This window comes from Podarcis erhardii, assembly GCF_964252035.2.
Source record: "Podarcis erhardii genome assembly, chromosome: 1".
Lineage (NCBI taxonomy): Eukaryota > Metazoa > Chordata > Lepidosauria > Squamata > Lacertidae > Podarcis > Podarcis erhardii.
The window spans coordinates 46013927-46040599 of NC_138497.1; the positions used below are offsets into that span (position 1 = coordinate 46013927).

General features: G+C 43.3%; 1 protein-coding gene across 2 annotated transcripts; it reads right to left on the reverse strand.

Moving 5' to 3' along the window:
- Positions 1-584: 584 nt before the first annotated feature.
- Positions 585-22015, reverse strand: PTGR2 (prostaglandin reductase 2). 2 transcript variants are annotated; one of them, XM_081838681.1, is made up of 10 exons: positions 21909-22015; positions 15994-16073; positions 13072-13190; positions 10372-10563; positions 10092-10262; positions 8442-8651; positions 5002-5123; positions 4071-4158; positions 3502-3541; positions 585-2720 (listed from the first exon to the last, which is right to left on the reverse strand). In XM_081838681.1, exons 2-10 carry the CDS (start codon positions 16028-16030, stop codon positions 2656-2658), a joined length of 1044 nt encoding a protein of 347 aa, XP_081694807.1. In that variant the 5' UTR covers positions 16031-16073; positions 21909-22015; the 3' UTR covers positions 585-2655. The 2 variants fall into 2 exon arrangements, with proteins under 2 accessions (XP_081694807.1, XP_081694808.1); XM_081838682.1 differs by lacking the exon at positions 10092-10262.
- Positions 22016-26673: the final 4658 nt, after the last annotated feature.

Here is a 26673-nt window from a genome sequence, read left to right on the forward strand (position 1 = left end):
ACAGAGTTTTTATCACCCGATCAAAGCAGGAGATAAAGTTGCAGGGGAGGCTTGGCTGGTTTGAGTCAGGCTCCCCTCGCTATAAGCAAATATCAATGTGTGTTATTTAGTTCTTCCCCTATTACTCAAATGGTTGTTTAGGCTGCCACTACTATAGTATTGGGCACTGGTGTTCCTGCAAAAGGCCTCAAGAGTAAGAATCCTTTCAAAAATTCACAATGCACAAAAAGGCTGTTTGCTCTTCTTACTGAGTTTGTTTGTAGTGGCTCAGCCTCTCCCTTAAATGTTTCCATATTCCACCGGATGCCAAGAGTAGACACCCATCCGCCATATGTTCTGAACAGAGGAGAGGTACACAGGTGTGGCAGCAGCTGAGATAAGTAGCTCTTTCCCGTTGGTGGGGGAGGAATGCCTTCACTATATGGGGACACTGACTTTTCCACCCTTGTCTTTTTGCATGTGGCAGCCATTTTGTGTTATGCCCCTACAGCACTTTCTCAAAATTCCCACTCTGCCTACTGCCCCCCCCCCCCCAAGTGGGCAACCTCTGAAAGTTGTCTTGTTTTCGAAGATGTTATCAACAGTTATTTTATTACAATTTATTATGTTAGTTGATTTCTACCCAAAAAAAGTCCCAAAACAATGCAAGATAGAGTACAGACAATGTTGAAAAGCAGAAAATTTAAAACCACAATAAAAATTCCTAACAAGCTCATCCAGGAATACACCTAGAAAGGTAAGTCCTATCCCACCAAAAGATGAGCCCCATAGTAGAGACTAAACTGCACAGCTGTATTCCTGTTACATTTATATATACTTTGGCACAGTATTAATACCCATAGAAAGAACCTAAAGGTAAAGGTAAAGGTACCCCTGACCATTAGGGTCCAGTCACGGATGACTCTGGGGTTGCATGCTCATCTCGCTCTATAGGCGGAGGGAGCCGGTGTTTGTCCGCAGACAGCTTTCAGGTCATGTGGCCAGCATGACTAAGCCACTTCTGGCAAAACCAGAGCAGCGCACGGAAACGCCGTTTACCTTCCCGCTGGAGCAGTACCTATTTATCTACTTGCACTTTGACGTGCTTTCGAACTGCTAGGTGGGCAGGAGCTGGGACTGAACAACGGGAGCTCACCCTGTTGCGGGGATTTGAACTGCCAACCTTCTGATCGACAAACCCTAGGCTCTGTGGTTTAGACCACAGCGCCACCCGCATCCTAAGGCGTATTAAACCCATTCTTGGAGTTGAAAGTAATGGCTTCTGTTTGCCAGTTTTCTTTTGAATATAAGAGAGATCTATCTCACAGGAAAAACATGGGCTTCCTTCGGTATGATCAGGCACAGAGTCATCATGCACCAGCTACCAATTCCAGTTCAGAAATGGTGTCATTCATTCAGATCCATGAATTTAGGGTTACGTAGTAGTGTACTCCAATAATGCTGTAACAGATCCAGTGGGATAGGAGAGCTGAAAATAATGTCAACATATTTCACATCTGGCGGAATCAGGTATACACTTCCAGACTTAATGCTAAATACATTTCTTCTGGTAAATGAGCCACCATAGACGCGAGAGAGTTGTGAAAATTGTGTCCCGGACTTTTTAGACTCGTCTACCCATGTACTATCTGAAACCAAAGGGGAACATTGATTGCCAAATGTGAATCCCCCCCCCCCAGCTCTCCTATCCCATTAATCAGCTCCTGCAGAATTTCATCACTGAGCAAGTAGATGAACATATACCTTAATTGCAGTGCTGGTAATTAACATTTGTGTAGCTCTTGTGTGTTCAAAGCATTTCATATATAAAATCTCATTAGTCTTACAACAAACCTGTAAGCTAAGTCAGTATTATTATCCTTCACATTGTAGATGGGGACAGGTGAAGATGAGTTTACCTATGCTTACCTAGCAAGATCATGACAGTTCAAGATTCAAACCAGGCACCTCCCAAATTCATTGCATTAGCTATAACACTACACAACTCTTATGCTCCTAGCCACACACTTTCCTCTATCTTTAACCCCAATACATACAATGTGATAATAAAATTTGTGGTGTGGCCTGTTCTTACAAAATTTGATTTCTTTTGTTGCATACAATAAATGATATGTATACTCTAGTTTGGGCAAGGTTATGAAGAACTGAAGGAATCAGGTTACTGTACCTAGAAGGACACTTGATCACATTAATCAAGAAGCCATTAGAACTTTTTTTTTTTTAAAAAAATCAGCTTTAACAGCTGTAGTATCAGAAGCATTTATCTTTGTTCTCTCACATCTAGTAGCAACCGAGGTATACTATAACAGTGTGGCACAATTATTGCTAAATAGTAGTATTCAGACACTTGAGATTCAAGGGCAGCACAGATAATATTCTTACTTTTAGAAAATTCCTGTCTTAAGGCAATGTGTACAGAAATACACATGGAACATCAGATAAGGGGACCTGGAATCAAAACTTGGACTTGCCTTCTGTTAGTGTCACAACAGTGAGATAAGAATGTCAGCTATTAAATGAGAATACGAAACTAGAAATCTGTTTCTGGTTATGCAACGGGAGAACCTATCCAAGGAGATTATCATGCCAAACTTTTGCAAATAAAAGATGCCTTTTCTTCATAGTTGACACTCAGGAAACAGTACGATGACTTATTTACTCAGAAATAAGCACTATTTGTTTCCCGATGTTGCCCCCGCTCATCATAGACTGGAAAGCAGCTACAATAAAACGAAAATAATTAGTAAAAGAGCATTGTTCCTTTTTTTTAAAAAAAAAGAATCATTTCTTACTGGACTTAAATGTACTTGGTTTCTTTAATACCAAAACAATCATAATGCAAAGATCAGTTTTGTGCCTGTAAAATGATTTTTCTTCTGACAATTTTTGTAAGGTTAAGCAGTAATGCATTGTTAAAAAGGAACAATGGCTACCTGAGACTTTTGCTGCCCAACTATTTAACACAGTTAATAGATTTTATTCCTGTATAGATTTATAGTCAAATGCTTTTAAACTGAAGTAAATTCAGTTTAAATCAAACTCCTAAACTGTGTAAGGGATAAAGTTAGCATCCCATAGCTTTAGTGTTCATAGGAAGCCATATTTATAATGCTTACACTCAGGGCTGTTTTTTTAAGGGGGCACTCACAGGAACTCAGTTCCGCCACATTCTAAGAGAGTGAGGGAGATGTTCATGGTGAGTTCTAGCACTTTAATTTCTAGAAAAACAGCACTGCTGACAGGGGCCCTCATGCAGCCAACTCCAATCCTCACTTGCCAGTTTACCCAATGACCAGGAATGATGAGATATGTAGTCCAATATCCTCTGTAGGGTTGGGGGTGGGGAAAGGTTGAAGAACATGCTTTACAACACATGTTACCAGATCTTTTCAACTGGAGCTGGAAAGCCTGGGGCTGTCTACCTGCTCTCCCACTAGACTATAGTTCATCCCTGCCCTGTACTTAAGGACAGGTGACTGTGAAGAACAAATAATACCTTACCTCCAATGTTTTCTAAGCCTTTTACTACAGTCTCTTTAGCCTGTAAAAGTAGAAAATAAGAAAGTATAAGGTGTTTGTTTTCTACTCTGGTTTTGTTTCCTAAAAGCAAACAGTTTTCAACTCACTGGGGAATAATAATAAAAATATCAAAAGAAGTTAGTTTTACCTCATCTAATTCACTAGAGTCAAAGATGAGGAACCTTTTTTGCTCTGGGGGGTCAGATCTTCAGCCAGCCCCAACCCAGCCAGCCAATCCGCTTGCCAGTTACATGATTGACAGGGGGTTGCCCCACCAACCTTTCAAAACCCCATTTGCAGGGTTACCAAGCTTTGAACCCCAATGCTTTGCACGCCACTCCATATTGTTCCTTTTGAGCTCTCATTTTGGAAGCTGAAAGCAGTCTAGAATATTAATTTTTTGTTTTTCTAAAAAAGCTTCTATGCTCATTGGATGAAATAGGATATTTGAGGCACTATACAATGACCAGGACAAATGAGAAAAGCTGGTTTTCATGATTAAAAGCCAGAGCTGCAACCCATATGCAATTACCTTCAGATTTGTGTCATACCTTCAGTTTTCCCTCTTTGATCCATTGGCAGAGCTGTATAGTACTAGCTGCAAATTTCTCCACATAGTTCAGAACTAGAAATCTTTCCCTATGAAACAGGAGAATGGGTGTTTCATTCATTAGGTAGTGATGTTAGCGGAAAACATTCCAGAAGGCTCGTTTTAGATTTAATTCTGCGTGCAAGAGGGGATTACTACAGCAGTTACCAATTTAAAGCAGTAATTAGATTTTCTAGCCCAACATATCCATCTTTTGCAGAAACAACAGTATAGATGAACCCTAAATTGCCATGGCACAACAAATCCATTTTAAAACAGCAATTGTTTGCAATTAGGAAAGTGACAGGGAAACCCTAGGCAAGCCTGTTCCAAAGAAAGTATCACTGAGTTCAGTGGGGATTATTCCCAAGTAAGTGTGCATCCTCAGCGTACCAAACATCTCACAATATTAAGTGATATTCCCTACTTCACATACATTTATCCAGCGAACAGTTTATTAGCTGCACATTTCTCCACGTGCTTCAAGCACTAGGCGCATTTCCCTCAAGAGTGAATGGAAGCTTTTCTTCCCAGCTTGTTTTTTGTCAAGTGGCTTCCTCACTGATGGTAAGCAACATGGATATTGGTTTCAGTAAATATCTGATTGAGCTCTATTTTCAAATAAACATTTAGGGGACAACTTTCCATAAAGGCGCTGCAATGTAAAGATCTAGTAAGTCTGCCCTTAGGACAAAAAAATATTAACATGGCCTTTTAAACTGTGGGGTTGTTGCTCTTGTTTGTTACTGGGTTGTGTATTTTTGTGTTTTGATATTGTAAACTGCCTTGTGATCCTCAGATACAGAGAGGTATAGAAATTTAATAAATGATAATGATAATTAATAATAATGTGTTCAGCCCAGGAGATGGCTAGGCCAACGAAGGAGAAATACCTTGTGATATTTCGCACTTTCCTTATTTCTTCTATTGCAGGAGGCAGAGGAGGGGGGTAAGGTACATCCTTGTTGTACTGGGAGATCTGGCCACATAAAATGATATGGCTATTTGGATTCATCTGTTGGAGACAAAATGAGAGTACTTTACTGCCTTGCCATAAAGACTAAGCTGTAAGCAGACATAAAGTACATTCTGTTTCCATTGCTCTGTTCCTCGAGGAGGGATCTAGGGCTGCATTGTTGAGTGCTTGATTTCCTTCAAGGAATAAGATCTGCCCCAGATTCTGCAAGCAGCAGTTGGTGGAAACAGAAAAGGGTGACGTCTCAGCTACTGTGATAAAAGGACAAGGAAGTGGAAGTATCATGGAGCTCTAAAGGTGCCTCTTACAGACTGTCACTATTTCGTGGGAGGAATTCAAACACATATCAGAAGTCCAAATTTGCACAATTAAAGTTGATTAAAATTGGGTAATCCATACTGTGTTTAATGTGGATAGTAAGATTCCTGGACCTCCATTAATTCTCCCTTTTCCATACGATGTTTTCCTCCAAATCATCACCTTCCTACACTTTCTCCTTCCTCAATCTGGATTTTCTTATACCAGATATATATATGCTGAAAAGGAGAGGGTATGAGAAGATCCACATTGAAGGAGCAGAATGTATGGGAAGGTCGTGATTTAGAAGAGAACATCATATGGGCGGAGAATTAATGGAGGTACAGGGGCCTACTATTTACATTAAACAACAGTATACAGTGGTACCTCGGGTTACATACGCTTCAGGTTACAGATGCTTTAGGTTACAGACTCCGCTAACCCAGAAATAGTACCTTGGGTTAAGAACTTTGCTTCAGGATGAGAACAGAAATCGTGCTCCAACGGCACGGCAGCAGCGGGAGGTCCCATTAGCTAAAGTGGTGCTTCAGGTTAAGAACAGTTTCAGGTTAAGAATGGACCTCCGGAACGAATTAAGTTTTTAACCCGAGGCACCACTGTAGGTGAACCCTAAATTGCAGTGGCACAACAAATCCACTTTAAAACAGCAATTGTTTGCAATTAGGAAAGTGACAGGGAAATGCACTGAAAAGTAAAAGATGAACAAATAATTAATGGGAAGACATGACTGTAAACATTATGCATGCAACGAGGATGAATGCTCATTGTCATATAACTGTCCCATTAACAAATAAGAAATAATGCTCAATAAAGACATGCCCTTCAGACTGGCGGGCCTTTTTGTGGGTGTATGTTGACACAATACCAGTGCATTGATGGTAGTTTATACTGGTCCGTCCACACACCATTCTACTTAAATAGTTGTTCTGCAATGCTTCCCAAGTGTTACTGAATTGTTGCTATCTGGAGGGGCAACTTTGCACAACAAAGGTGGGGCAGCCTGCACCCCCCCACCAGCAAACCAGAACTGTCTGGTGGAGAAATGTGTTTGCCACTACCAATATTCTCATAGGGGAACCCCAACTGGCTTCTGAGAGACCCCAGTATGCAGTCTGAAAAAACTTGCTAAATGGCAACTGTTAAAATGTTTAAATGTTAATTGGTTTACCCATGCCAATTAAGAGAACAGCCCAAAGATACAGTGTATGTTTACTATGCACTATGAATCAGAGCTGAAGAACATTCAGTGCATCTGGCCTACATGCTGCTACAACAACCAGAAATATAGTCTTTTCATGTACTCTTTTATATGAAAAACAAGAGTAAATATATGTCAACATACCCTCCATCTCAGTCAATGGTGCATTACAGGGGAACAAATTTAACTTGTCACCATGCCAAGCAACATGAACAATAGCAGTGAAATGGAGAAAGCTTTCTCCCATCCAGCTGAAATGTGCCACAAGAACACTTTACACCAGGAGCAGGGAACTGGATCAGGATGGCAGGCCAGATTATCATCTCTCTCACCTCCCACAGACCACATTTGGCAGGTGAGAAGGTTGTCTCAAATGCTAACAACCTGTCTAGAAGTCCACAGCAAGGGTGGCCAAGTCAGGCTCGAAGGTAAAGAGTTCTTACAACACTCTTTTTGCTCCATGTTTTACCTTGGATGGCAGTGGCACCTGGGGTCTAGAGCCCGGTTGAGCATTTAAAAAGGTACATATGAAAGGAATTGCTTTTGTAAAGCTTTTGTAAAGCTTCAAGTTTGCAATCCTATATGCACCTACATGGGAGTCAATCACATTGAACTTAATGGGGATCACTTCTGAGGAGACATACAAAGGATTGCACTGTGGATGTCAGTACTGGCATTCTGAATTGACTCCGGAGCAGGGAGCTAGTTTAACTCCTAAAGATGGAATGTGCTCTAGATCTATGGCTGCTTCATTCAGGTGTGCACAGCTGAACAGAAGGGCAGCACACAGCCTCCAATTATTTAAACAAAAAATAAATTTAAAACGGAAGATTCAGAAAGGCTCTTGGCCACTTTTACAGTGCAATCCTTTTACTTACACCTAAGTCACATTGCCCTGAATGGAACTCACAAGTAAGCATGCATAGGATTGCAGCGTCCATTAAAAAAAAAAAGTCTAGTGGAAACTGCACAGTGGGGTGAGGCGAACTGTGTAATCTCCAAAGTACAAGCCAGCGCAATAACTGGAAAGATCTCCTTCCCTGCCCCAGAACCACTAAACTCCCAGCGCAACTGTTCTTTTTAAAACTCTTTATAAGTTGTGGCCCTGTAGCTGTCTTTGGACATTTGCCTGAACAGGCAAGGCTTAAAAGTTTGTAGAGGGAAAGGGAGGCACACAGAAGTTCCACCTTCAATGTCTGCACAGGTGGGAGCTCCTCTCAGGCCTTTGCATGCTGAGTGTGAAGGTCTAAAGGGACTTCTAGTTGCACTCAACCAAAGATCCTTAGAAGCTGTTGTGTGATTGGGAATCCAGATTGAGCAGGGCTCCCAGTCACTTGGAAGACTTCTAGGCACATTCAGCCAGGCCTGTGCGGGGGCTTGTCTGAGGCCCAGGGGAGGAATCTTGTTGGAATAAAGTTATAAACACAAACAAAAAAGCAGCCATCCCCAGTGGGGCCCCCCAACCAACTTAACCCTCCAACGCCTGGGGCAAGTGTACTCAGCTGCTCGCTCCCACCTGCATTCAGCTAAACAGATGCAAAAACCTCCTTTAAGCCATTTAAGTCAGCATGCAAAAGTCTGAGATGAGCACATGGGGGGGGGGGAGATCATGGGCAGAGGCTTGTATATGCACTACCTGCCCCTGTCTATGTACTTTTAACCTCTTTAAATGCCTAATGCATAAGAAGCCTTGCAAAGGTCCTAGCAGCATACCTGGGCAAGGTTATCGTGATAATCTTGTCTTTCATCGGTCAGACAGATTTACAGTAAAATTCTACCAGTTTGCATGAAGTCCGGCGTAATTAATGGGAAGGCACAAAATGGGTAACACGCACACTCACTTGACTGATCACTGTATCACTGATGTCTCCACCAACATTGTCAAAGTACACATCCACTCCCGCCGGGCAGAGCTCGTGCAGCCGTTGAGCCACATCCTCTTTCTTATAGTTGATAGCCGCATCAAACCCCATTTCTGACACCAGAATGGAGCATTTTTCGTCGGTGCCACAGATACCAACCACTCTGGAACAGCCCTCCAGGGAACCTATCTTTGGAAGCATCAAAACCACAGTCACTGCAGTTCATCAACTTCTAGCACTATGCAACAATTTGTCATGCATCATGATGATTATTTCAAAAAGAAATCTGTAACAAAATAACCAGGGTACAGTGGAATCACAAGAGTGAGGGTCTGAAGTCAGTGCATAAGAGATTATCCACAAAATTGGTTCCAATTCACTCCACTTAGGATTGCAGATAATTTGTTTTGGTGCTTTGGGATGAATGAGTGGATCGATGATCGATGAATGATGTCACTTTCTGCTACTCCTTTTACCATGTCCACTACTTCCTCAATGGTTTCATATCTCTTCTGGCACTGCTTGCAACTATTTCCTATGCACGGAGGATTTCCTCCACCTGTTGATCCCTCAGGTATCCACAAAATCAGAAAAACTGCAGAAGCAAATGGACAATTGCGTGGCTTTGTGTTTTTATGTGCTTCTTGGGTGAGGAAAGTTTTTTTAAAACAACAACAACATGTGCATGTGTCTGTGGGCAAGCCCTCTTGGAACTTAATCAGCATAATAGAATCAACAAATCAGAAGAGGGGAGAAGCACAACAGAAAGGGCCATGTGGTATGAATAGAAAAGACCAAAGTTGTGTAGACTACTTCAATCTAATTCAAATGTGGAACGGGGGAGTGGATTAACAGCTAACTAATTATGAAATGTGGACAGGCCTGTATCTCGTGCAGCAGACTCACAGCCACAGTGATTTGCTTGAAAAAAAGCTGCTACAATCACAAAAATCACACCACCAAATGTGTCCACTTGGAGGTGCTGGTTCACACAGCCAGCAGGTCTATGAAATGCCAACTATATCATGAGTCTGTGGCCTTACACACATCCCTGGCCATCTCTCCTGGGCCAATGCTTCTCAGCCTTGGCCCCCTCTATGCAAAACTGATTTAATCAAAGGCTCTCAATTTCACCTGCTATCCCCACCAAGGTGAAAGCCCCGCCAGCTTCTGGTGAGTGATTATAAGTGGTTTTCAGAGGGGTGTTGAGGAGATGGAGGAGATTTGGATATGTTGGTTGGTCCAAATCTTATGCTTGGTTGTGGTTGTTGTTGTTGTTGTTGTTGTTGTTGTTGTTGTTGTTGTTGTTGCTGTGACGTTGGAGTCACTACAGCACTATTCCATCCTTCACCACTGGGGTAACGTGAGAAGTCTGGAACCACAAGGAGGAGCCCTACTGTAGCTCTTCCACACATCAGTACCAACTCCATTTCCCGAAGGTGGACATTGGCATGGGAAGGAGCCTCAGCATCCCCACTGCATGGTCCATGGTTTCTCATCTGGTGGCTCCCACATCACTGGCATAACACGAACACAATTACATCTGCAGCTAATACACTTTACCTCAAAATATGCGAAAAAGCAAAAATCTCCTCTTAAGATGCAAATACTAGTCTTAAACCAGCTTACCTGCCCAGCCAATGAACCACAGGCGCCAGCAGCCCCACTGACCACCATAGTTTGATTGGCACCTGGAGACACATGTCCTTTCTCCCTTATTCCTAGCAAAGATGTCAGCCCAGTCAAGCCAGCTGCACCCAGAAAATGGGAAAGATGACCGTCTACAAGCTGTGGATCAATCTGAACAGATACAAGTTGTTTAAAAGGCATAGGCCCCAGTGTTATAGCACCCCCACCCCCTGAATTAAATGGAACAATCAGCTGCCTTTCCTCTATGCAATAACTCTACCTTCTCAAGCTGCTTCCCATCTAGAATGGCCTTCGTCTGCCAGGGCCAGTTGAAGGAAGTTACAAAGTCTCCTGCAGCAAAACGGGCATCTTTGCTTTCCTCCACCGAACCAATTCCCCCACCATCAGTGACTTCGGACAACTTCCAGGACTGGAGGTACTCAGAACCAGAGTTTTCATTCATACGACATCGCTGAAAGACAAAATGTTTGCCATGAGATAATCCTTTAAAATACAACCATGTATAGTTATTCTGAACATCTCTTAACATTACCAACAACTAAAACCCTGTCTTATCTTTGGAGCTTTTTGCTTCTATCTTTATCCATTCCTCCTCACAACAGGGTCTTTTAATTTTTCCTGTATTAACAGCATGGCAATGCACAGTAACACTGAAGGAAATCCTATTCAGTTCCGCTTGACTAAAGGGCTATGCTATTATTATTATTTTCATCAGCATTCAAAACTCCCATTATTCTAGGCGCGTTTTGCGACAGGGAATTTCATTAGCACGAGCAGCTTCTGAGCTCTGGGTGCAATACTGTGCCTAAAATTTCAGATTAAAACTGCAGAGTGGAAGGAAAGGAGGACCTTTTTCTGCCTCCCCACTTCCAGCCACTCTCTGAAGACTGGAGAAGAGACCCTCTTAAGAATATTAGGGTGAGTGGGCAGGGGAAGCATGCCTTTGTTTTTTGCAGTCTTCAGATGAGGATCAGACCATGTGAAAAATGAACATAAGATTTTAGCTGCAGTTCATTCACTTTCAGCTTTGTATTCTGGTTATAAAAAAGCGAGCCTAGACATCCCCTTGTTGCGTCCATAACCTAGGTTTAAAGTGTCATTTAGCTCCTAGCTTTCATAGCTCAATTTTTAATACTGATTATCATCTATTTATTTATTTGCTGCCTTCTTCCCTGACAGGGACTTCCGGAAAAAGTAAGAACAGCTAAAACCAAGAGGAAAAAAACCAATTGTTTTATTCACTGAGTAGGAAAATAATTGGCACTATTGTACCCTGAGTATCTATCTACAACATCTGTCTATCTAGCAACCTTGTGCTCAGACTCTCACTTGTAACAGAATAAGGGAAGGTCCATAGTTCTATGGTACAGCATCTGTCAACTTGGCATGGAGAAAGTCTCAAGAATCCCCAGGTAGGACTGGGAACATCCCCAGTCTGAAACCTTGGCGAGCTCCTGCCAGCCAGTGCACACAGTGCGGAGCCAGACAGAACAATGGCCTGGTTCCGTATAAGGCAGATTCCTATCCTCCTAGACTGGAATGTCGGTAGTTCTAGAGCAGACAGTCCTTACCATTTATTAATGCCCTTCCTTTACCAGCTTTTGTCGGTAAACAAATTAGAACCTGTGAGCTTGTGAAATATTCCCTGTTCCCTTACTCAGAATATTATGGAATAAGGTTACTAAGGGCCAAACTAGACACGATATTGGTCACATCTTTAGTTCTTGTATAGACCTTTCTAAAATGAAAATAAATAGACAGCACAGAGTGAGGACAATTGAGGGGCAGGAACTTTGCAACCACCACATCCTGATTGAAGGCGAGGAACAAAGAGCCTACACTGGCATTAATAGGAGCTCCCCCCCCCCCACTGAAAACAGCAGGCTCAGAAGCCCCTATGCCACAATACTTCCCCTGCTTTTTGTTGCAATAAGCCAGGGGTATAGAACCTGTGGTTCTTAAGATGTTGCTTGGACTTCCAGCTCCCATCAGCCCCAGCCAACCTGGACAACAGCCCTGGGTTGACAGGAGCTGGAGTCCAACAACATCTGAAGGGGAGCATGTTCCCCAGCCCCGCAATAGCCTAAACACAGCTACTTCTCTGAACCCATGCCTCCCCACTCACCCTTGTTCTGGGCCCTGTTCTGAGGTAAACCAGTAATTCTATATTTGTGATGTAGAGCAGTGAAGGAATCTTAAAAGAACTGGAAGCACTCAAGCAGGCTTCAAAGAAAAGCTATCTAGCTATGAACAACGCTTGGGAGATCACATGGTTGGCTCATACATGTAACACTATGGGATGTCCACATTCTCATGACAGAAGCAGAGTAAGATCCTGATATTCCTCTCTCTCTCTCTCTCTCTCTCTCTCTCTCTCACACACACACACACACATACACACACACACACAGACACACACACACACACACACACACACACACAGAGCAGTTATGTTAGGGTCTGGATATATGGTGTCCGGACGTATGGTAACCCATGTCAGAAGTGTAGATTTTGGTGAATTTCCTTAAGAATAGCTCAAAAAAAATTTTTTTTTAGATTTTACAAAAAAAAAAATAAAATAAATCTCAACAACTTTGCCAAGCTTTTGTGTCCAGATTTTCACTTTTAGAGATATGGGAACCCTAAGTTATGTTACTTTCAGTCCTGACTACTGTGATCACCTAACTGTCTTAAACATTCAGGCAATTTATACGGGCCACAACAAGGAAAAAAGACAAGTATGTGTATACATATCTTGCACATGCATGCTCAGGACCTCAGTTCATAGCTATCTACGCTGGCCAAAAGACCCCCAAATCGAAACTGTACATAAGCCAATACTGGACCGAGATATGAATAATTTTGATCACATTAAATGCTACAGCTGGCAAACTGAGCTTCTGTGAGCTCCAAATTTTATTGCATGCTTATCACATAACCACCTGCCACACATACTTACCATATAAGGGTCAACAGACAGATAAAGTGTACGAACTTTGACTTGACCCTCGGCAATTTTATCCGGTAGGGTAGCTTCCTCCATACGAAAGTTTCCTGCAACTGGCTCTCCATTGACACCTAGAATGGGTTAGGTTACAAGCTGAATGGCAAAATTTGTCTCTTGGCCAGATGCTCACCCTCCTCAAGCGTTCCAGCAACTGGGTAAGTGCCAGGGGAAAGCAGGGTTATATTTCTAACTTCAGACAGCAAGCAGGCACCTTTCCATGCATGGGGCAGGATGGGAATGAGGGAAAAGCCCAGCAAGCTTGTTCCCCGTCCCTCACATATTGGTTTAGGCAGTTGTCAGAACAGCTGAGGAGGGCTGCTGGAGCAGCTAAATCAGGGTTTTAAATCTACACCTGAGCTCAGATGACTCAAAACAAACCAATAACTGAACTCCAGTAAACTTTATTGCCTCATCCTGTGAACTCCTCCCCCAGGCATCTCCCTATCAGTTCCTCCCTGCCTCCTTATGTTTCAACTCTGTGACTTCCCTTCCTCCTAGTATATTTCTCCATCTTGCCGCTATTCCTGCCTGCCCTGCTTGCTTCCTCCAGGCAGTCCTCTATTATTTCTAAAACTTGTGAAATGAGTGTGATACATATGCCAGGAACAGATTTGAGGGGGCCCTGAGCCCTCTGAGGTCCTCTCCAAGTACCCCTCTCCTGGCAGTACCAGAGAGCTGACTGGGTGAGCAGTGAGAAGGATTAGTGCAGGGGTCAGCAAACTTACCGCGCCTTGGGCTGGTGTCTCCAGCACCAATCGGGCCAGAGGGCAGGGGAGCGAGTGCCCATACACGTGCGCCCACGCTATTTCCGGCGCACTTCCAGGTCAGAGGAGCACCAGAAATAGCTTGTGTGCATGTGCACGGGCCTCCTCCGACCCGGATGTGCACCAGAAATAATGCCTGTGCATGTGCAAATAACACTTGCGCATGCGCACAAGCTATTTCCAGTGCTCCTCTGACCTGGAAGTGCGGGCGGCGGCGGTTGCTGTGGGCTGGATAAATGAGTCCCTCAGGCCTTATCCGACCCGCGGGCCTTAGTTTGGGGACCCCTGGATTTGAGGAGCAGGAGGTGCCCCAAAAGTGCACCACAGCTACCAAGTACTCCTCTTAGCATTAGCCACAATCCACTGTGCAGAAGCACTGCACCAGCCCAGATAGCTGCAGTCACTGCTATCTTTATTCCCCCACAAAATTTCTCTGGGCCTCGAGGCACTGGGAAAAGAAACATGGTAACTGTAGCCACCTGTGTTTTCCTCTCAGCATTGAGGCCTACTTAAAAAAATAAATAAATGACAATGAAGATCCGTCTGAGCCAGCATCAACTGTAGTCGGCCCTCCTGGGCCCCCAGCACCCCCGCCTGCCATTGCTGTCTGCTGACTCCAGGCCTGACAAAGCATATTTAGCTCAATGATATTCTGACTATGCTTACATGAGTTTCAGCAGGTACCGTCTGTTTCAGCTTTCAAATCGCCCACTGCAAACTTTTCTATTCCGTCAGACTTGTGCAGGCAATTAAGAATGCCTATTTCCTCAATAGTTAGTCGATTCCTGATTTTCGTGCATGGTTTTTAATCATATATGGTTTTATGTGTAATTGTTGTAAAGGCCTCTGATTTTTTCTTTTCTTTAAATGAACAGTGTTATAGAATTTTTTAAAATAAATAAATAAATAAATACCATAAATGAAAACAAGCTCTGGAAAAAACTCTGGGACTTATCTGAATTAGATACAGGATTTCGGGAGCTTGGGGACTACTTAAACGTATCTTTCCAACATGCCAGCGACATAAATGGAAAAAGTTGGGGAAAGATAATAAAAACTTAAGAGCAAGGATGTCCAGCTGCTTAATAAAACTGAGAGGAAATAGAAATGAACAACTGGCTAGAAGTATATATGCAGCCATCTTAGATGCCATTCATCAATTACTTCTTCGTAGGGATAGGCCAATTTACCAATTTCAGATTCTTTATCATTTTTCAAATCTTAACTTTTAATTTTTCATTTTTATTTCATTTTATTTATTTATTAGATTTATAAACACGTTTTATCTTCCAAGGATCTCAAGGTGGTGTACAATCATTCTCTTCCTCCCCATTTTCCAATATTCAGTTCTCCACATTTTGAAATCAGCTTATGATTTTTGTTTTGAAAGTTCTCATGAAAATTCATTAGCATTTTAGCGATAATTTATACTAATTTACACATTTTTATATGCAGGTTTAGCCTATTATACATATTTTTACGAATCAAGTTTTCCTACCATGCATTTTGCATGTTATTTTGATGGATATGTGTATTTTTATGCATGCTTTACCCTAGTATGTGCACTTTTGTACGTGTTTTTGTGCATGTGAATTGTAAAATTTGGAGACCTGCAGATTTCAGAGGATGACTGTGGTTTCAGTTTACATATCCTTTCAGAAAGCATTAATTAAGCAGGTTTGCCTTTAAAGGTGGACTGAACTGGATTTCTTTCCCACCCCTAGTTACTGGTACTAAATTGTTCCCTATTGCTATTGGTATGAATCACTAATGCATGTGCAGCTCTTGCTACTTACAACATATGGGCTTAAGTTCACACCACGCTTTGTAAAATGATACTATTCTTAGTAAGCCTATTGCTTACACTGTTGCATTCTTACAACAACAGCAAAGGTAATTTTCAAAAGCACTTCTGGTATAAAAAGAATGCCTGCTGTGAATGCCTCTCTGAAGATTTTACATAAGCCGTTAAAAGGTTTCACCACAGGCTTTTTAGACTGTCAAAAGCTTTCTGCAGAAATCTGGCTGGTAGTTGCATTTTTCCTGCCTGGCTTCCACATTATGCAAGCACACCAAACTCATTATCGTTCTCCGACAAGTAGAAACATACCAGGGCGTGAGCTCAACACAACTCTTTGTATAATCATCAGTCCTTTTGCCAAAATCCTGCACAGGTGGAAGTAGGTTTCACTGCAAAGCAAAAGATATTCAACACAGATAAGGTTACAAGACTTCTGTTTTAGGGTAATAAACGAGAGGACTTTGGTTGTGTTCACACATAACACTAGACCATGGTTTCTTTTAACCATGGTCTGCTCAGCAAATCATGAGTTGTCTCACAGAGAAGCAAACAAGCTATGGCTTGTTCCACCAAGGCTTGTTTTGTTTTCCAGCTGCCCTTGCCTTGTGCTTTTGTAACTTGGCAAGCATTTAGTTAAACAAGACTGTTGAGTGCAGATAAAACACCAAATCATCATCCAATCACGCTAAGGTTCATAATCCAAAAATAAGGCACAGCTTCATATCATAGTTTGTGGACAGAAAATAAGCCATGGTGAGTCTGTTGGGCAGGTTCTGGACGATCAAACAAACCACACTTGGGCTAGACAAACCATGGCTTAGAGTTGTGGGTTAACCAAGCCAACGCAAGAAGTCAAAGAGAGGGATTAGATTTATCACTTTGGACATTAATTGGCTTCCCACAGACACAGAAAATACAAACAACTAAGCGTCTATCCGAGTTTTAGGTACGAAAATCCAGCAAAGTGCTGTGCTTTCTTCTCGGCCTCTAGGACTTGCAAGTATGTTGATGGGAAACAATGTTAGCAGGCACAGAAGGTGAAGAACAGATTGCAAAAGCATGGTGTAAAGAACAAAGTGGGAAAGAGCTAGGCTTGCTAAAATATGCAAGAACCATGCAAACAAAAGCCATTTTAAAAATAGCATAAATATAAACACTAGCACTTTGTCTTAATATGCTTCAGAAACTGTTCTGGCAACGGGCAGGAACCCAAGGCTCAGCCGCTGAAAAGCATTTGCAACATGGCTTTTCTATGCAGTTGGATATCAATGGGCATTAAGTCAAAGCTTCTGCCAAGGGCAATGCATTTTCCAGCATCAACACCAGAGAAGAGCCCATGTTGGTTAGTGGATCTTCAAGTACAAAAGCCGCAATCCTAAACAGACTTAAAAGGTAAAGGGACCCCTGACCATTAGGTCCAGTCATGGCCGACTCTGGGGTTGCAGCACTCATCTCGCTTTATTGGCCAAGGGAGCCGGCGTACAGCTTCCGGGTCATGTGGCCAGCATGACTAAGCCACTTCTGGCGAACCAGAGCAGCACACAGAAACGCCATTTACCTTCCTGCCAGAGTGGTACCTATTTATCTACTTGCACTTTGACGTGCTTTTGAACTGCTACGTGGGCAGGAGCTGGGACCGAGCAATGGGAGCTCACCCCGTCGCGGGGATTCGAACTGCCAACCTTCTGCTCGGCAAGTCCTAGGCTCTGTGGTTTAACCCACAGCACCTGACTTAATTACAAGTAAATCCATAATAATAATAATAATAAACCATTAACGTAACTAACCATAACAACATAAATACGATTGAGGAACTGTACCTACAAACTCTTACTAATGGCATGGTTTTATCATCATCAGAGATACTGCACCATTAACAGCACAAACGTCTTCTTGCTGTTAAATTATGGATCTGGATGGGTTTAACTAGCAATCATGTTCCAGGTAGAAGAAAGATCACACCCACCCTAATTCCCGTGACATGCATGCTATTTTATTATATTTATTAGAAGACCTGTCATTTTGGGGAAACAATGGCGCTGCTGAAATCTTCAGTTTTTAAATTGGAATGTCTGTATAGCTGCACAGCATGTACATCCTTCCAAATGTTTGCAGTCCTTAGCTGCTTGAAAGAGGAGTAGAGGTGACTGTGAAGTCAAATATCACATTAGTGATACAAAGTGTCATGAAGCGTTTAGACCACAAAACCTTTGAAAGTAATATGTTGTTATGTAAAGATTGGGCACTCACCTTTGGATTATGCAAGCTCTATTTTTGCAGATACATAATGCTAAAATTAGAACACCATGGCATACACACTACCCATTATGTTAGGGCTGCCATATTTCTAAAAGTAAAAACCAGACTTAGGGTTGCCATATCTCCAGAAGTGAAAATCAGGACAGAGTTGTTGAGCTTTCGGGGGCATATTTGGGACATTTTTGGCTCAATTTTACCCCCGGACATTGGCCCGATTTCAGAAATGATCCAGGATGCCATTTCCAGGGGCAAATTCCAGAACACGTCCTGGAAAATCAAGATATATGGCAGCCGTACATTATGTTGAAACACCTGCCCATTTGTAATAGCAGTTTTCACAATTCTAATAACAGTTGCACATTAAGATATGCTGGACTGAGCAACAGGTAGTATGTACATTACACTTAAGTACACTTTAGAATCAAATGCAAAGGACAAACTCTGCTGATATTGAAAGAAGAATGGTGAATTATCAAGGCAAACTGAGATTTTACTTTGTGGACAGCATTAGCAAATAATTACACTATTTATAGAAGGTCTTCATATGTTTTTGAATGCATTTTTAAAGCTGACATTTTATTCCATTGAGCATTCAGTCATCACATTACAACAGATGCACACTTATTTCAGAGCAGGAGGTGGACAAAATAATTATAATCCAACATGGGAGTGGAATTAAAAAATACAGGGATGGAATTCAAGGATCACAGAGGGGAAATCCTCTCATCTTCATGAATGTCCTACAGAGTAAGACAGTGTTTGATCAGATCTTAGCTTAATGTTGAGATACAGTGGTACCTCGGGTTACATACGCTTCTGGTTACACTCTCCACTAATCCAGAAATAGTACCTTGGGTTAAGAACTTTGCTTCAGGATAAGAACAGAAATCGTGTTCCAGTGGTGCGGTGGCAGCGGGAGGCCCCATTAGCTAAAGTGATGCTTCTGGTTAAGAACAGTTTCAGGTTAAGTACAGACCTCCGGAACGAATTAAGTTCTTAACCCAAGGTACCACTGCACACACTACCACCATGTTCCTGCCAAGCAAACAAAGTCTATACTTTCCCATTTTGTCTGAACTGGGAAACAATGGTTAGCAATTCTGGAGCAAGCCATGATATTAAACCAACTTCAAATGAATAAATTGTGAATTAATATCCTGGGTTGTTTTCAAAGCTGTTAATCATCGTTTCCCATTTCTGACCAAATGGAAAACTATAGCTTATGGAAAACTTCCATAAGCAAAAGGGATGTGCATGCCGAGAAAAACGCTGTGATTTTCTGAACTTTCCCTGAGTGCCCAGGGCACAAGAGGCAGCCCTTGAAAAGAGCTTCAGCTTGTAATGTCACACACTTCCTTTAGCTTACATAAGGGAAGGATAGTTTATTTATCCGTGCCTCCAAATCCTAGTAGTGCATAGACTCAGAAAACATGCTGGATTATTACTTGTTATTATGACTAATGTATACAAAGGTATACAAACTCTTGTTTTGCTCCACAGGGCAGCCATTTTGTGCTGGCACCCACATCACTTGAGTACTGGCACCCCAGTAAAGCAAAAAAAAAAAAAAAACAAGCCTGAATGTATATATTATGAAAAGTGACGGGGTGGGGGTCCAGTTGTTTGTAATTAGTCATGCTTTGTTTTATTCAATAATAACAATTTTTAAAAGTGCAAAGGAAAAAGGGGAAGCAAGATGCACACACCGTTTTAAAAAAAGTTATAGGAGAACCCTTGCATGTGGTTTACAAGCCAGAGATGGGGATCAGCCATTATTTTTTTATCCCTGAATCCTAGGTATGCATCATGATAGTTAAACTTCAGGGAGTGACTGTCTTGGATCCAAATCTACAAGCTACAACAGCCAGCCTAAATCTCACATTTCTTGTTTTAGGTTCTCTCCCCCACACCCCATCCTGCCTTATGAAGAGATCTGGAGGATTCAAAGCTTGCCACAATTTTGTGACATTCTAGTTGGTCCTTGACCTTGCAGACATGTTAACGGAACTACATTCTGAATTGCTGCAGACCCAGGCATTAAAAGAAAAAAAGAAAGTAAACTGTTCCTGGCAACCCTGAGGTCACTGGGTGGAATAATGTTCTCAACTGGGACTGCTTTTAGATGTTTCTAACAGTAATCATCTTTAGAATGTTTAAACTGTTTTAGAACACTTTTGTTTTCTTTCAGTTTTAAACTGCAAATCTGTTTGCCATGGTGAGCTCCTACGAAAGGAAAGGTAGGATATAAATTGAATGGATAATAATAATAATAATAATAATACTGTAATTAGTAAGAGAAGCTGTAGGTGAATGTCCTTTGCTCTACAGGCTTTGCAGATAACACAGCTGGAAAATGCTATCTGGTGACATATAACCATCAGATATTACTTGGGTGGGTGAATATCTTTTTCCGCCCAAGGGCCACATTCTCCTCTGGTGACCCTTCCAGGGGCCACATGCCAGTGATAGCAGGGTCAGAAGCAAATGTGGGCAGCACAAAGCTTTTTGTCCTTAGTTCAGCAGGCTAATTTCTATACACCCCACACAGCCGTCTCTACCCATGCAAGAGGCAGAGATCAAAGCCACATTCTGGCCAGGGGGACAACTCAAGGAAAACATGAAGCAGGGCCAGGGAGGGGCATTCACTTTTCATCTTTGAGTCAAGTTCCTATATAATATTAGGATGAAAGGGACCCCTGACCATTAAGTCCAGTCGTAGCCGACTCTGGGGTTGCGGCGCTCATCTCAATTTATTGGCCAAGGGAGCCGGCATACAGCTTCCGGGTCATGTGGTCAGCATGACTAAGCTGTTTCTGGTGAACCAGAGCAGCACACGGAAACACCGTTTACCTTCCCGCCAGAGCGGTACCTATTTATCTACTTGCACTGTGCGCTTTCGAACTGCTAGGTTGGCAGAAGCTGGGGCAGAGCAACGGGAGCTCACCCCGTTGCGGGGATTCGAACCGCCAACCTTCTGATCAGCAAGTCCTAGGCTCTGTGGTTTAGCCCACAGCGCCACCCGCGTCCCAATATTAGGACAGGTCCCACCAAAACCTATAATCTACTTTCCTGACTTATATGTGCAAGAACAACAACAGAAAGAGAATGTATGATGGATCAGTTGGTAGAGCAAGTGACTCAATCTCAGGACTGTGAGTTTGAACCCCAAAAGATTCCTGCATTGCAGAGGGCTGGATGGTCGCTTCCAGTTCTATGATTCTATGATTTTGCAGACAAAACAACCTGTCGCCCTTTGATTTCTATATGCCTCCCCTCGTCCCCGCCGATCACCACCTACGCAAGAATTGGTAACACTTTTCAAAGTGTCAACCGCACCAGAGGCGGCAGCTCACATCTAAGTTTTCATTTCATTTCTTGCTGGCTCCTGCTAACTTAATAGGTGCACAAAGGAAAGTTTAGCAAGGAAACTGTTCAGTCACCACACCACCGTGCAAGGGAGGGAAAAACTTCACCTGCTGAACTTCCGCCTGCCGTGCAGCTCTTGTCATGCAGCTGCTAAAAAGAGACAGGAAAGCTCCTTCGGTGGTCAAGAGGTGGGCGTGGGCTGTGTACAGGCTGCACAGAAGGCGAGGCGAGGGACTCATTAGTTTTGCAAGGAAACTTATTTAAAGTTTGTCCCATAGGCAGCTTCAGAAGGTGCCTTGCACCGAGTCGGAACACTGGTCCACCATGCTAGCTGAGTATTGTGTACCTCGACTAGCAGCGAATCCCGGGCTTTCAGACGGGGCTCCCGCCTGCCTGGCAATGAACCTTGGACCTTTTGCATGCAAAGCAAATATTTTACTGCTGAGCTATGGCCGTTTCCCTAAGAAGCTAGTAACTGCTAGTCCCTGCAATGCCAATGCTTCTTGCTGGAGAGGAGAAAAGGAAAAGCCCTTTGCAGGGGGGCTGGGTTCCTCCTCCTCCTCCCGTTTCTCCCCCCGAGGCAGAAACCGGCCGATCACCTTGTCGGAAATGCACGCAGGCCCGAGTCAGTCCTTTGCGATCCGGATCGCCAAGAAATCGCGCGAAGGGCAACTAGCCCTCCGGAGGAGACCTTCCCAGCGTGTGCCTAGCCTGCCTCTTAAAAGGGTAATGCAGGGAAACGCGGGCGCACTTAAAAAGGGCAAGCCTTCCCACTTAGGTATGGTTGCTCCATGCATAAAGAGCAGTCGAAAATGCAGCCATGCCTTGCTTTGGAGCAGAGGCACTTTCGTGTTTGTTCTTCTGCTTTTAAAATGGCAGTGCTATGTAAGCTTATTTGAGAGTAAGCTCCATGTATCAGGGTGGGATTTGATTCCCAAATCGGCATGCCTATAATCGGGGAAGAAGAGAGGTGCAGCCTGTTTGAATGACAGGTCTTCTGACCTGGGAACTTTGAGCTCTGGGACGTGTAATAGGAGGGTGTCGTTGAGACCAACAACACTCAGTATACAGTAATAGATAGGTAGCCGTGTTGGTCTGCCATAGTCAAAACAAAATAAAAAAATTCCTTCCAGTAGCACCTTAAAGACCAACTAAGTTAGTTCTTGGTATGAGCTTTCTGAAGAAGGTATCTGAAGAAGTGTGCATGCACACGAAAGCTCATACCTAGAACTGACTTAGTTGGTCTTTAAGGTGCTACTGGAAGGAATTTTTTTATTTTGTTTTCAGTATACAGTACTTTGAATCCATGCTCACTGTATTAATTTGATGTATGAATAGGCACTGGACCATAAAGAAGGCTGATCGCTGAATAATTGATGCTTTTGAATTATGGTGCTGGAGGAGACTCTTAGAGTCCCATGGACTGCAAGAAAATCAAACCTCTCCATTCTTAAGGAAATCAGCCCTGAGTGCTCACTGGAAGGACAGATCCTGAAGCTGAGGCTCCAATACTTTGGCCACCTCATGAGAAGAGAAGACTCCCTGGAAAAGACCTTGATGTTGGGAAAGATGGAGGGCACCAGGAGAAGGGGACGACAGAGGACAAGATGGTTGGACGGTGTTCTCGAAGCTACAAACATGAGTCTGACCAAACTGCAGGAGGCAGTGGAAGACAGGAGTGCCTGGTGTGCTCTGGTCCATGGGGTCACGAAGAGTCGGACACGACTAAACGACATGAATAGGCCTGGATTTTTATTTTTTTGCTCCAACTGCTGCATGCATTTTTCTCTCTGCTTCTTCATAATATTAATTTGGGGTGGTGCTGTGGCTGTGAAACGCTAGAAGCTCAGAATATTTTTCGCAGCCACAGAATCAGAAATTGCAGGGTTGGAAGGGCTTATGTGATAATAAATTTGTTAGTCTTTAGATGTCCAGTGGATAGCTCAGTTGGTTAGAGCATGGTGCTGATAATGCCAAGGTTGCAGTTCCCATATGGGACAGCTGCATATTCCTGCATTGCAGGGGGTTGGACTAGATGATCCTCATGGCCCCTTCTAGCTCCATGATACAACGATACTTATTTTGTGTTACTTTTTTTGGGAAAAGGAGGCCTTATTTTGGGAATTGCATCAGAGTTGCCAACCACCTTAATCCAGTCTTGGTCAGAAATTGGCTGGACATGGCACACGCAGTACATATTTGCAGATTGGTCGTGTTTAGTATCAGAACAGCAGAAGCAAACCCCACTTTATCCCTTTAATCATGATAGTGATTTAAAATAAAAATCATAGCTGGTAAATAGTGGTTTGTTTTCCTCCTCTTACATATATGGAATACGGAAGCAGTTTCAAAGCATGGAATAGCAGGAGAAGTGGTATGTTAATTGTGTGCTTCACAACTCAGCTAAAACACTTGACCATTATGTATTTGCCCCAAAGTGAAAGGATGAAGAGAAACAAAGAATGGATACAGAAACTAATGGTGTATGCAGAAATGGCAAAACTCACCAGAAGAATAAGAAATAAAGACAACAAACTTTTTAGAAAGGAATGGAAATGGTTTATTGAGTATTTACAAACAATTTGTAAACAGATCGAGACATTTTACACATTTTATTGTAAAAACCTGCAGTTTTTGGGGTTGTTGTTTTTTTTGTGTGTGTGTGTATGGATAGATGATTAAAAGAATAAGTTAAGGCAAGTTGAAGTATGCAGGAAAAGATGAAAACAAATGTAAGGAACCGCAGAAAGAGGAGGAAAGGAGTCAAAGTTGAAAATATAAATTATGGTTAAATAATTGTTGTAATGTATATAAATGAAAACTACCATTTTTTAAAAAACAGCACTTGACCATTATAGCAGGGGTTTTGTGTGTATGTGTGTGTGTAAGAGTGTAAGACTATTAAGGTCACAGTCTAAAATTTCCCATCTGCACCATTGCCTTCAGCAGGGTTATTTCCCTGAATTAAAAACAAAGGAGTTGGTACCACCAGCAGAGTATAAAGTTGCAGAAAGGAGTGGTGCTGACCTGTTCTCGGATTCTCAGCCTCACCTGTGTCTTTCTCAAATAGTTTTAACAGCTGTGACATTATCAAATTGTACAGCACTTTAATTTTCAGTCTGCTCCATCCCGACATTTTAGAGAGGTTATATGAGGATACAAATGCTAACTCCCAGAACAGACTATTCTGTGTTTCCAGAAACTGCTTTTTGTTTGTTAAACTGTTCTTGTTTATTTCAAAAATGGGAGGTATTACTTGAAGGTGGGGTGTACGTGTGGAATGAACAATGTTCATCCAAGACAATCATGAACTGGAAAATACACAAGCCTTGCAAATCATAGCAACAGGGAGGACAGCCTGGCAACAACAGCTGCTGCAATGAAAAGAAAAGAAAAATCTGATGTTGGGTTTAAAGGGGGAAATGTAAAGCATGGAGAGACTGTCTGCAAGGGAGCTGTGCAAGAATAAATGCTGGTAACATGATTTGTAGTAGGAAAGAAGGTATTCAGTTTCTCTTAATAATAAACAAAAATATATGTGTTAGTGTAAGTATAGCTATGCTGAGGTTATTTCACCAAGTTCCTTACCATAAGTGTATATTAAGTAATTGGGACTTCCAAGACAGGGTTAGAGTTGGAGGTCATCCAAACACTGAAGTTTAATGTGGATTTGAAGCTGCTCCCCATCCTTTCTTTTTCTTTCAGTATCCACACAATGTCATCGTCATCTTCATCCAAGAGGCACCCCACATTTCTGCCCACTAAAGGCAGATTTCCCCATCCCACAGATAATCCAGTAAAAGGAAGGAGCCAATAAAAACTGCATATGACTTGACTGTGGGTGCACTAATGTGCATTATGCAGGTTGGCCTTTTTTACATGCACGGTAAGATTTTACTGGGTGCCATCTGTTGCCACATCCCTATTTCCACGTTGTTTCCATCAGTCCAAAGGAAAGGATGCAGCCTGCCCTTTCCACTGGTTGCTGCTAAAGGCACATTGTGCATGGTGCTTAAAAGAAAAGCAACTCTTTTGTGCAGAACTGTCCTTGCACAAGGGTGGCGCTGTGGGTTAAATCACAGAGCCTAGGACTTGCTGATCAGAAGGTTGGCAATTTGACTCCCCGCAACGGGTTGAGCTCCCGTTGCTTGGTCCCTGCTTCCACCCACCTAGCAGTTCGAAAGCACGTCAAAGTGCAAGTAGATAAATAGGTACCGCTCCGGCGGGAAGGTAAACGGCGTTTCCGCGCACTGCTCTGGTTCGCCAGAAGTGGCTTAGTCATGCTGGCCACATGACCCGGAAGCTGTACGCCAGCTCCCTCAGCCAATAAAGTGAGATGAGCGCTGCAGCCCCAGAGTCGGTCACGACTGGACCTAATGCTGTTATATATAAAAAAAATGCTGTTATAGGAGGCAGCAGTCATGAGCCCTGCAGTGCTGTTGAGACTGGGGCTGGATTGGCTGGCTCCAGCAGAGGAAGGAGAAATGAGTAGGATGCTGAACTGGGGAAACTGGGTTGCAGGAGAGAGATGCTGGCTTTCCCCTCCTACCTTCCTGCAGAGTGGAGAGCCTCAATGGAGGCTGGGGAGGGCTTTGCTCTGCCAAGGGACTGCACATTTGAGAAGCAATGCACACACAATATTAACCGCAATCCACACCAACTATCCTTCCTAGTTCTTAAAGGCTATGGCCCTAGGCAGGCCAATGGGGATGACAGAACCACAGAGGAACGTCTATTGGAAGGTGATGACAGTACCAGGACAAAGTGGGTTGTCAGCACCGGGGCAAGGCAAGTAATTTGCGCCCCTAACCCCTAACCTGACGCCGCTGCCAGCTTCTTCTTGCTGCTGCCTGGGCACGCGCACAGCTTGTTGGTTCCGCGAGACATGGGGCTCTGCTACAGCCTGCGCCCGAGGCTCTTCGGCGACTCCGGAGGCGGCGAGCGCGCCCCCCAGATGTTGCGCCCAGTGCGGCCGGCCCCCCCTGCACCCCCCACGCTACGCCACTGCCAGGACCCCTCCCCCAAAAGCCATCAACAGGATTCCTGTTTCCACCATGTTCTTGCGAGCTTTCCAGGGGGCATTTGGCTGAAACCCCAGGGCTTTCTCCATTCTCTCCCTTTGCTTTTTACAAATGCGTGCAATAGGAATCTGAAGCTGCGTTTCGTTTTAACATGTCGTGGGTTCGAAACAAGCACCTCGCCCTGAAGCCTAAAGGGGTCCTGAGTCTCAGACGATACTTGGAGGAGGGGAGCAGCAGCAGCAGCAGCCCTCTCTGTGGCTGAGGCTGCACAGGGCGGTGAAGCAAGCAGAGGGAGGAGCTGCCTTTTAAAGGGCCTGCCCTGGCATCCACCCCTCGGCAACTT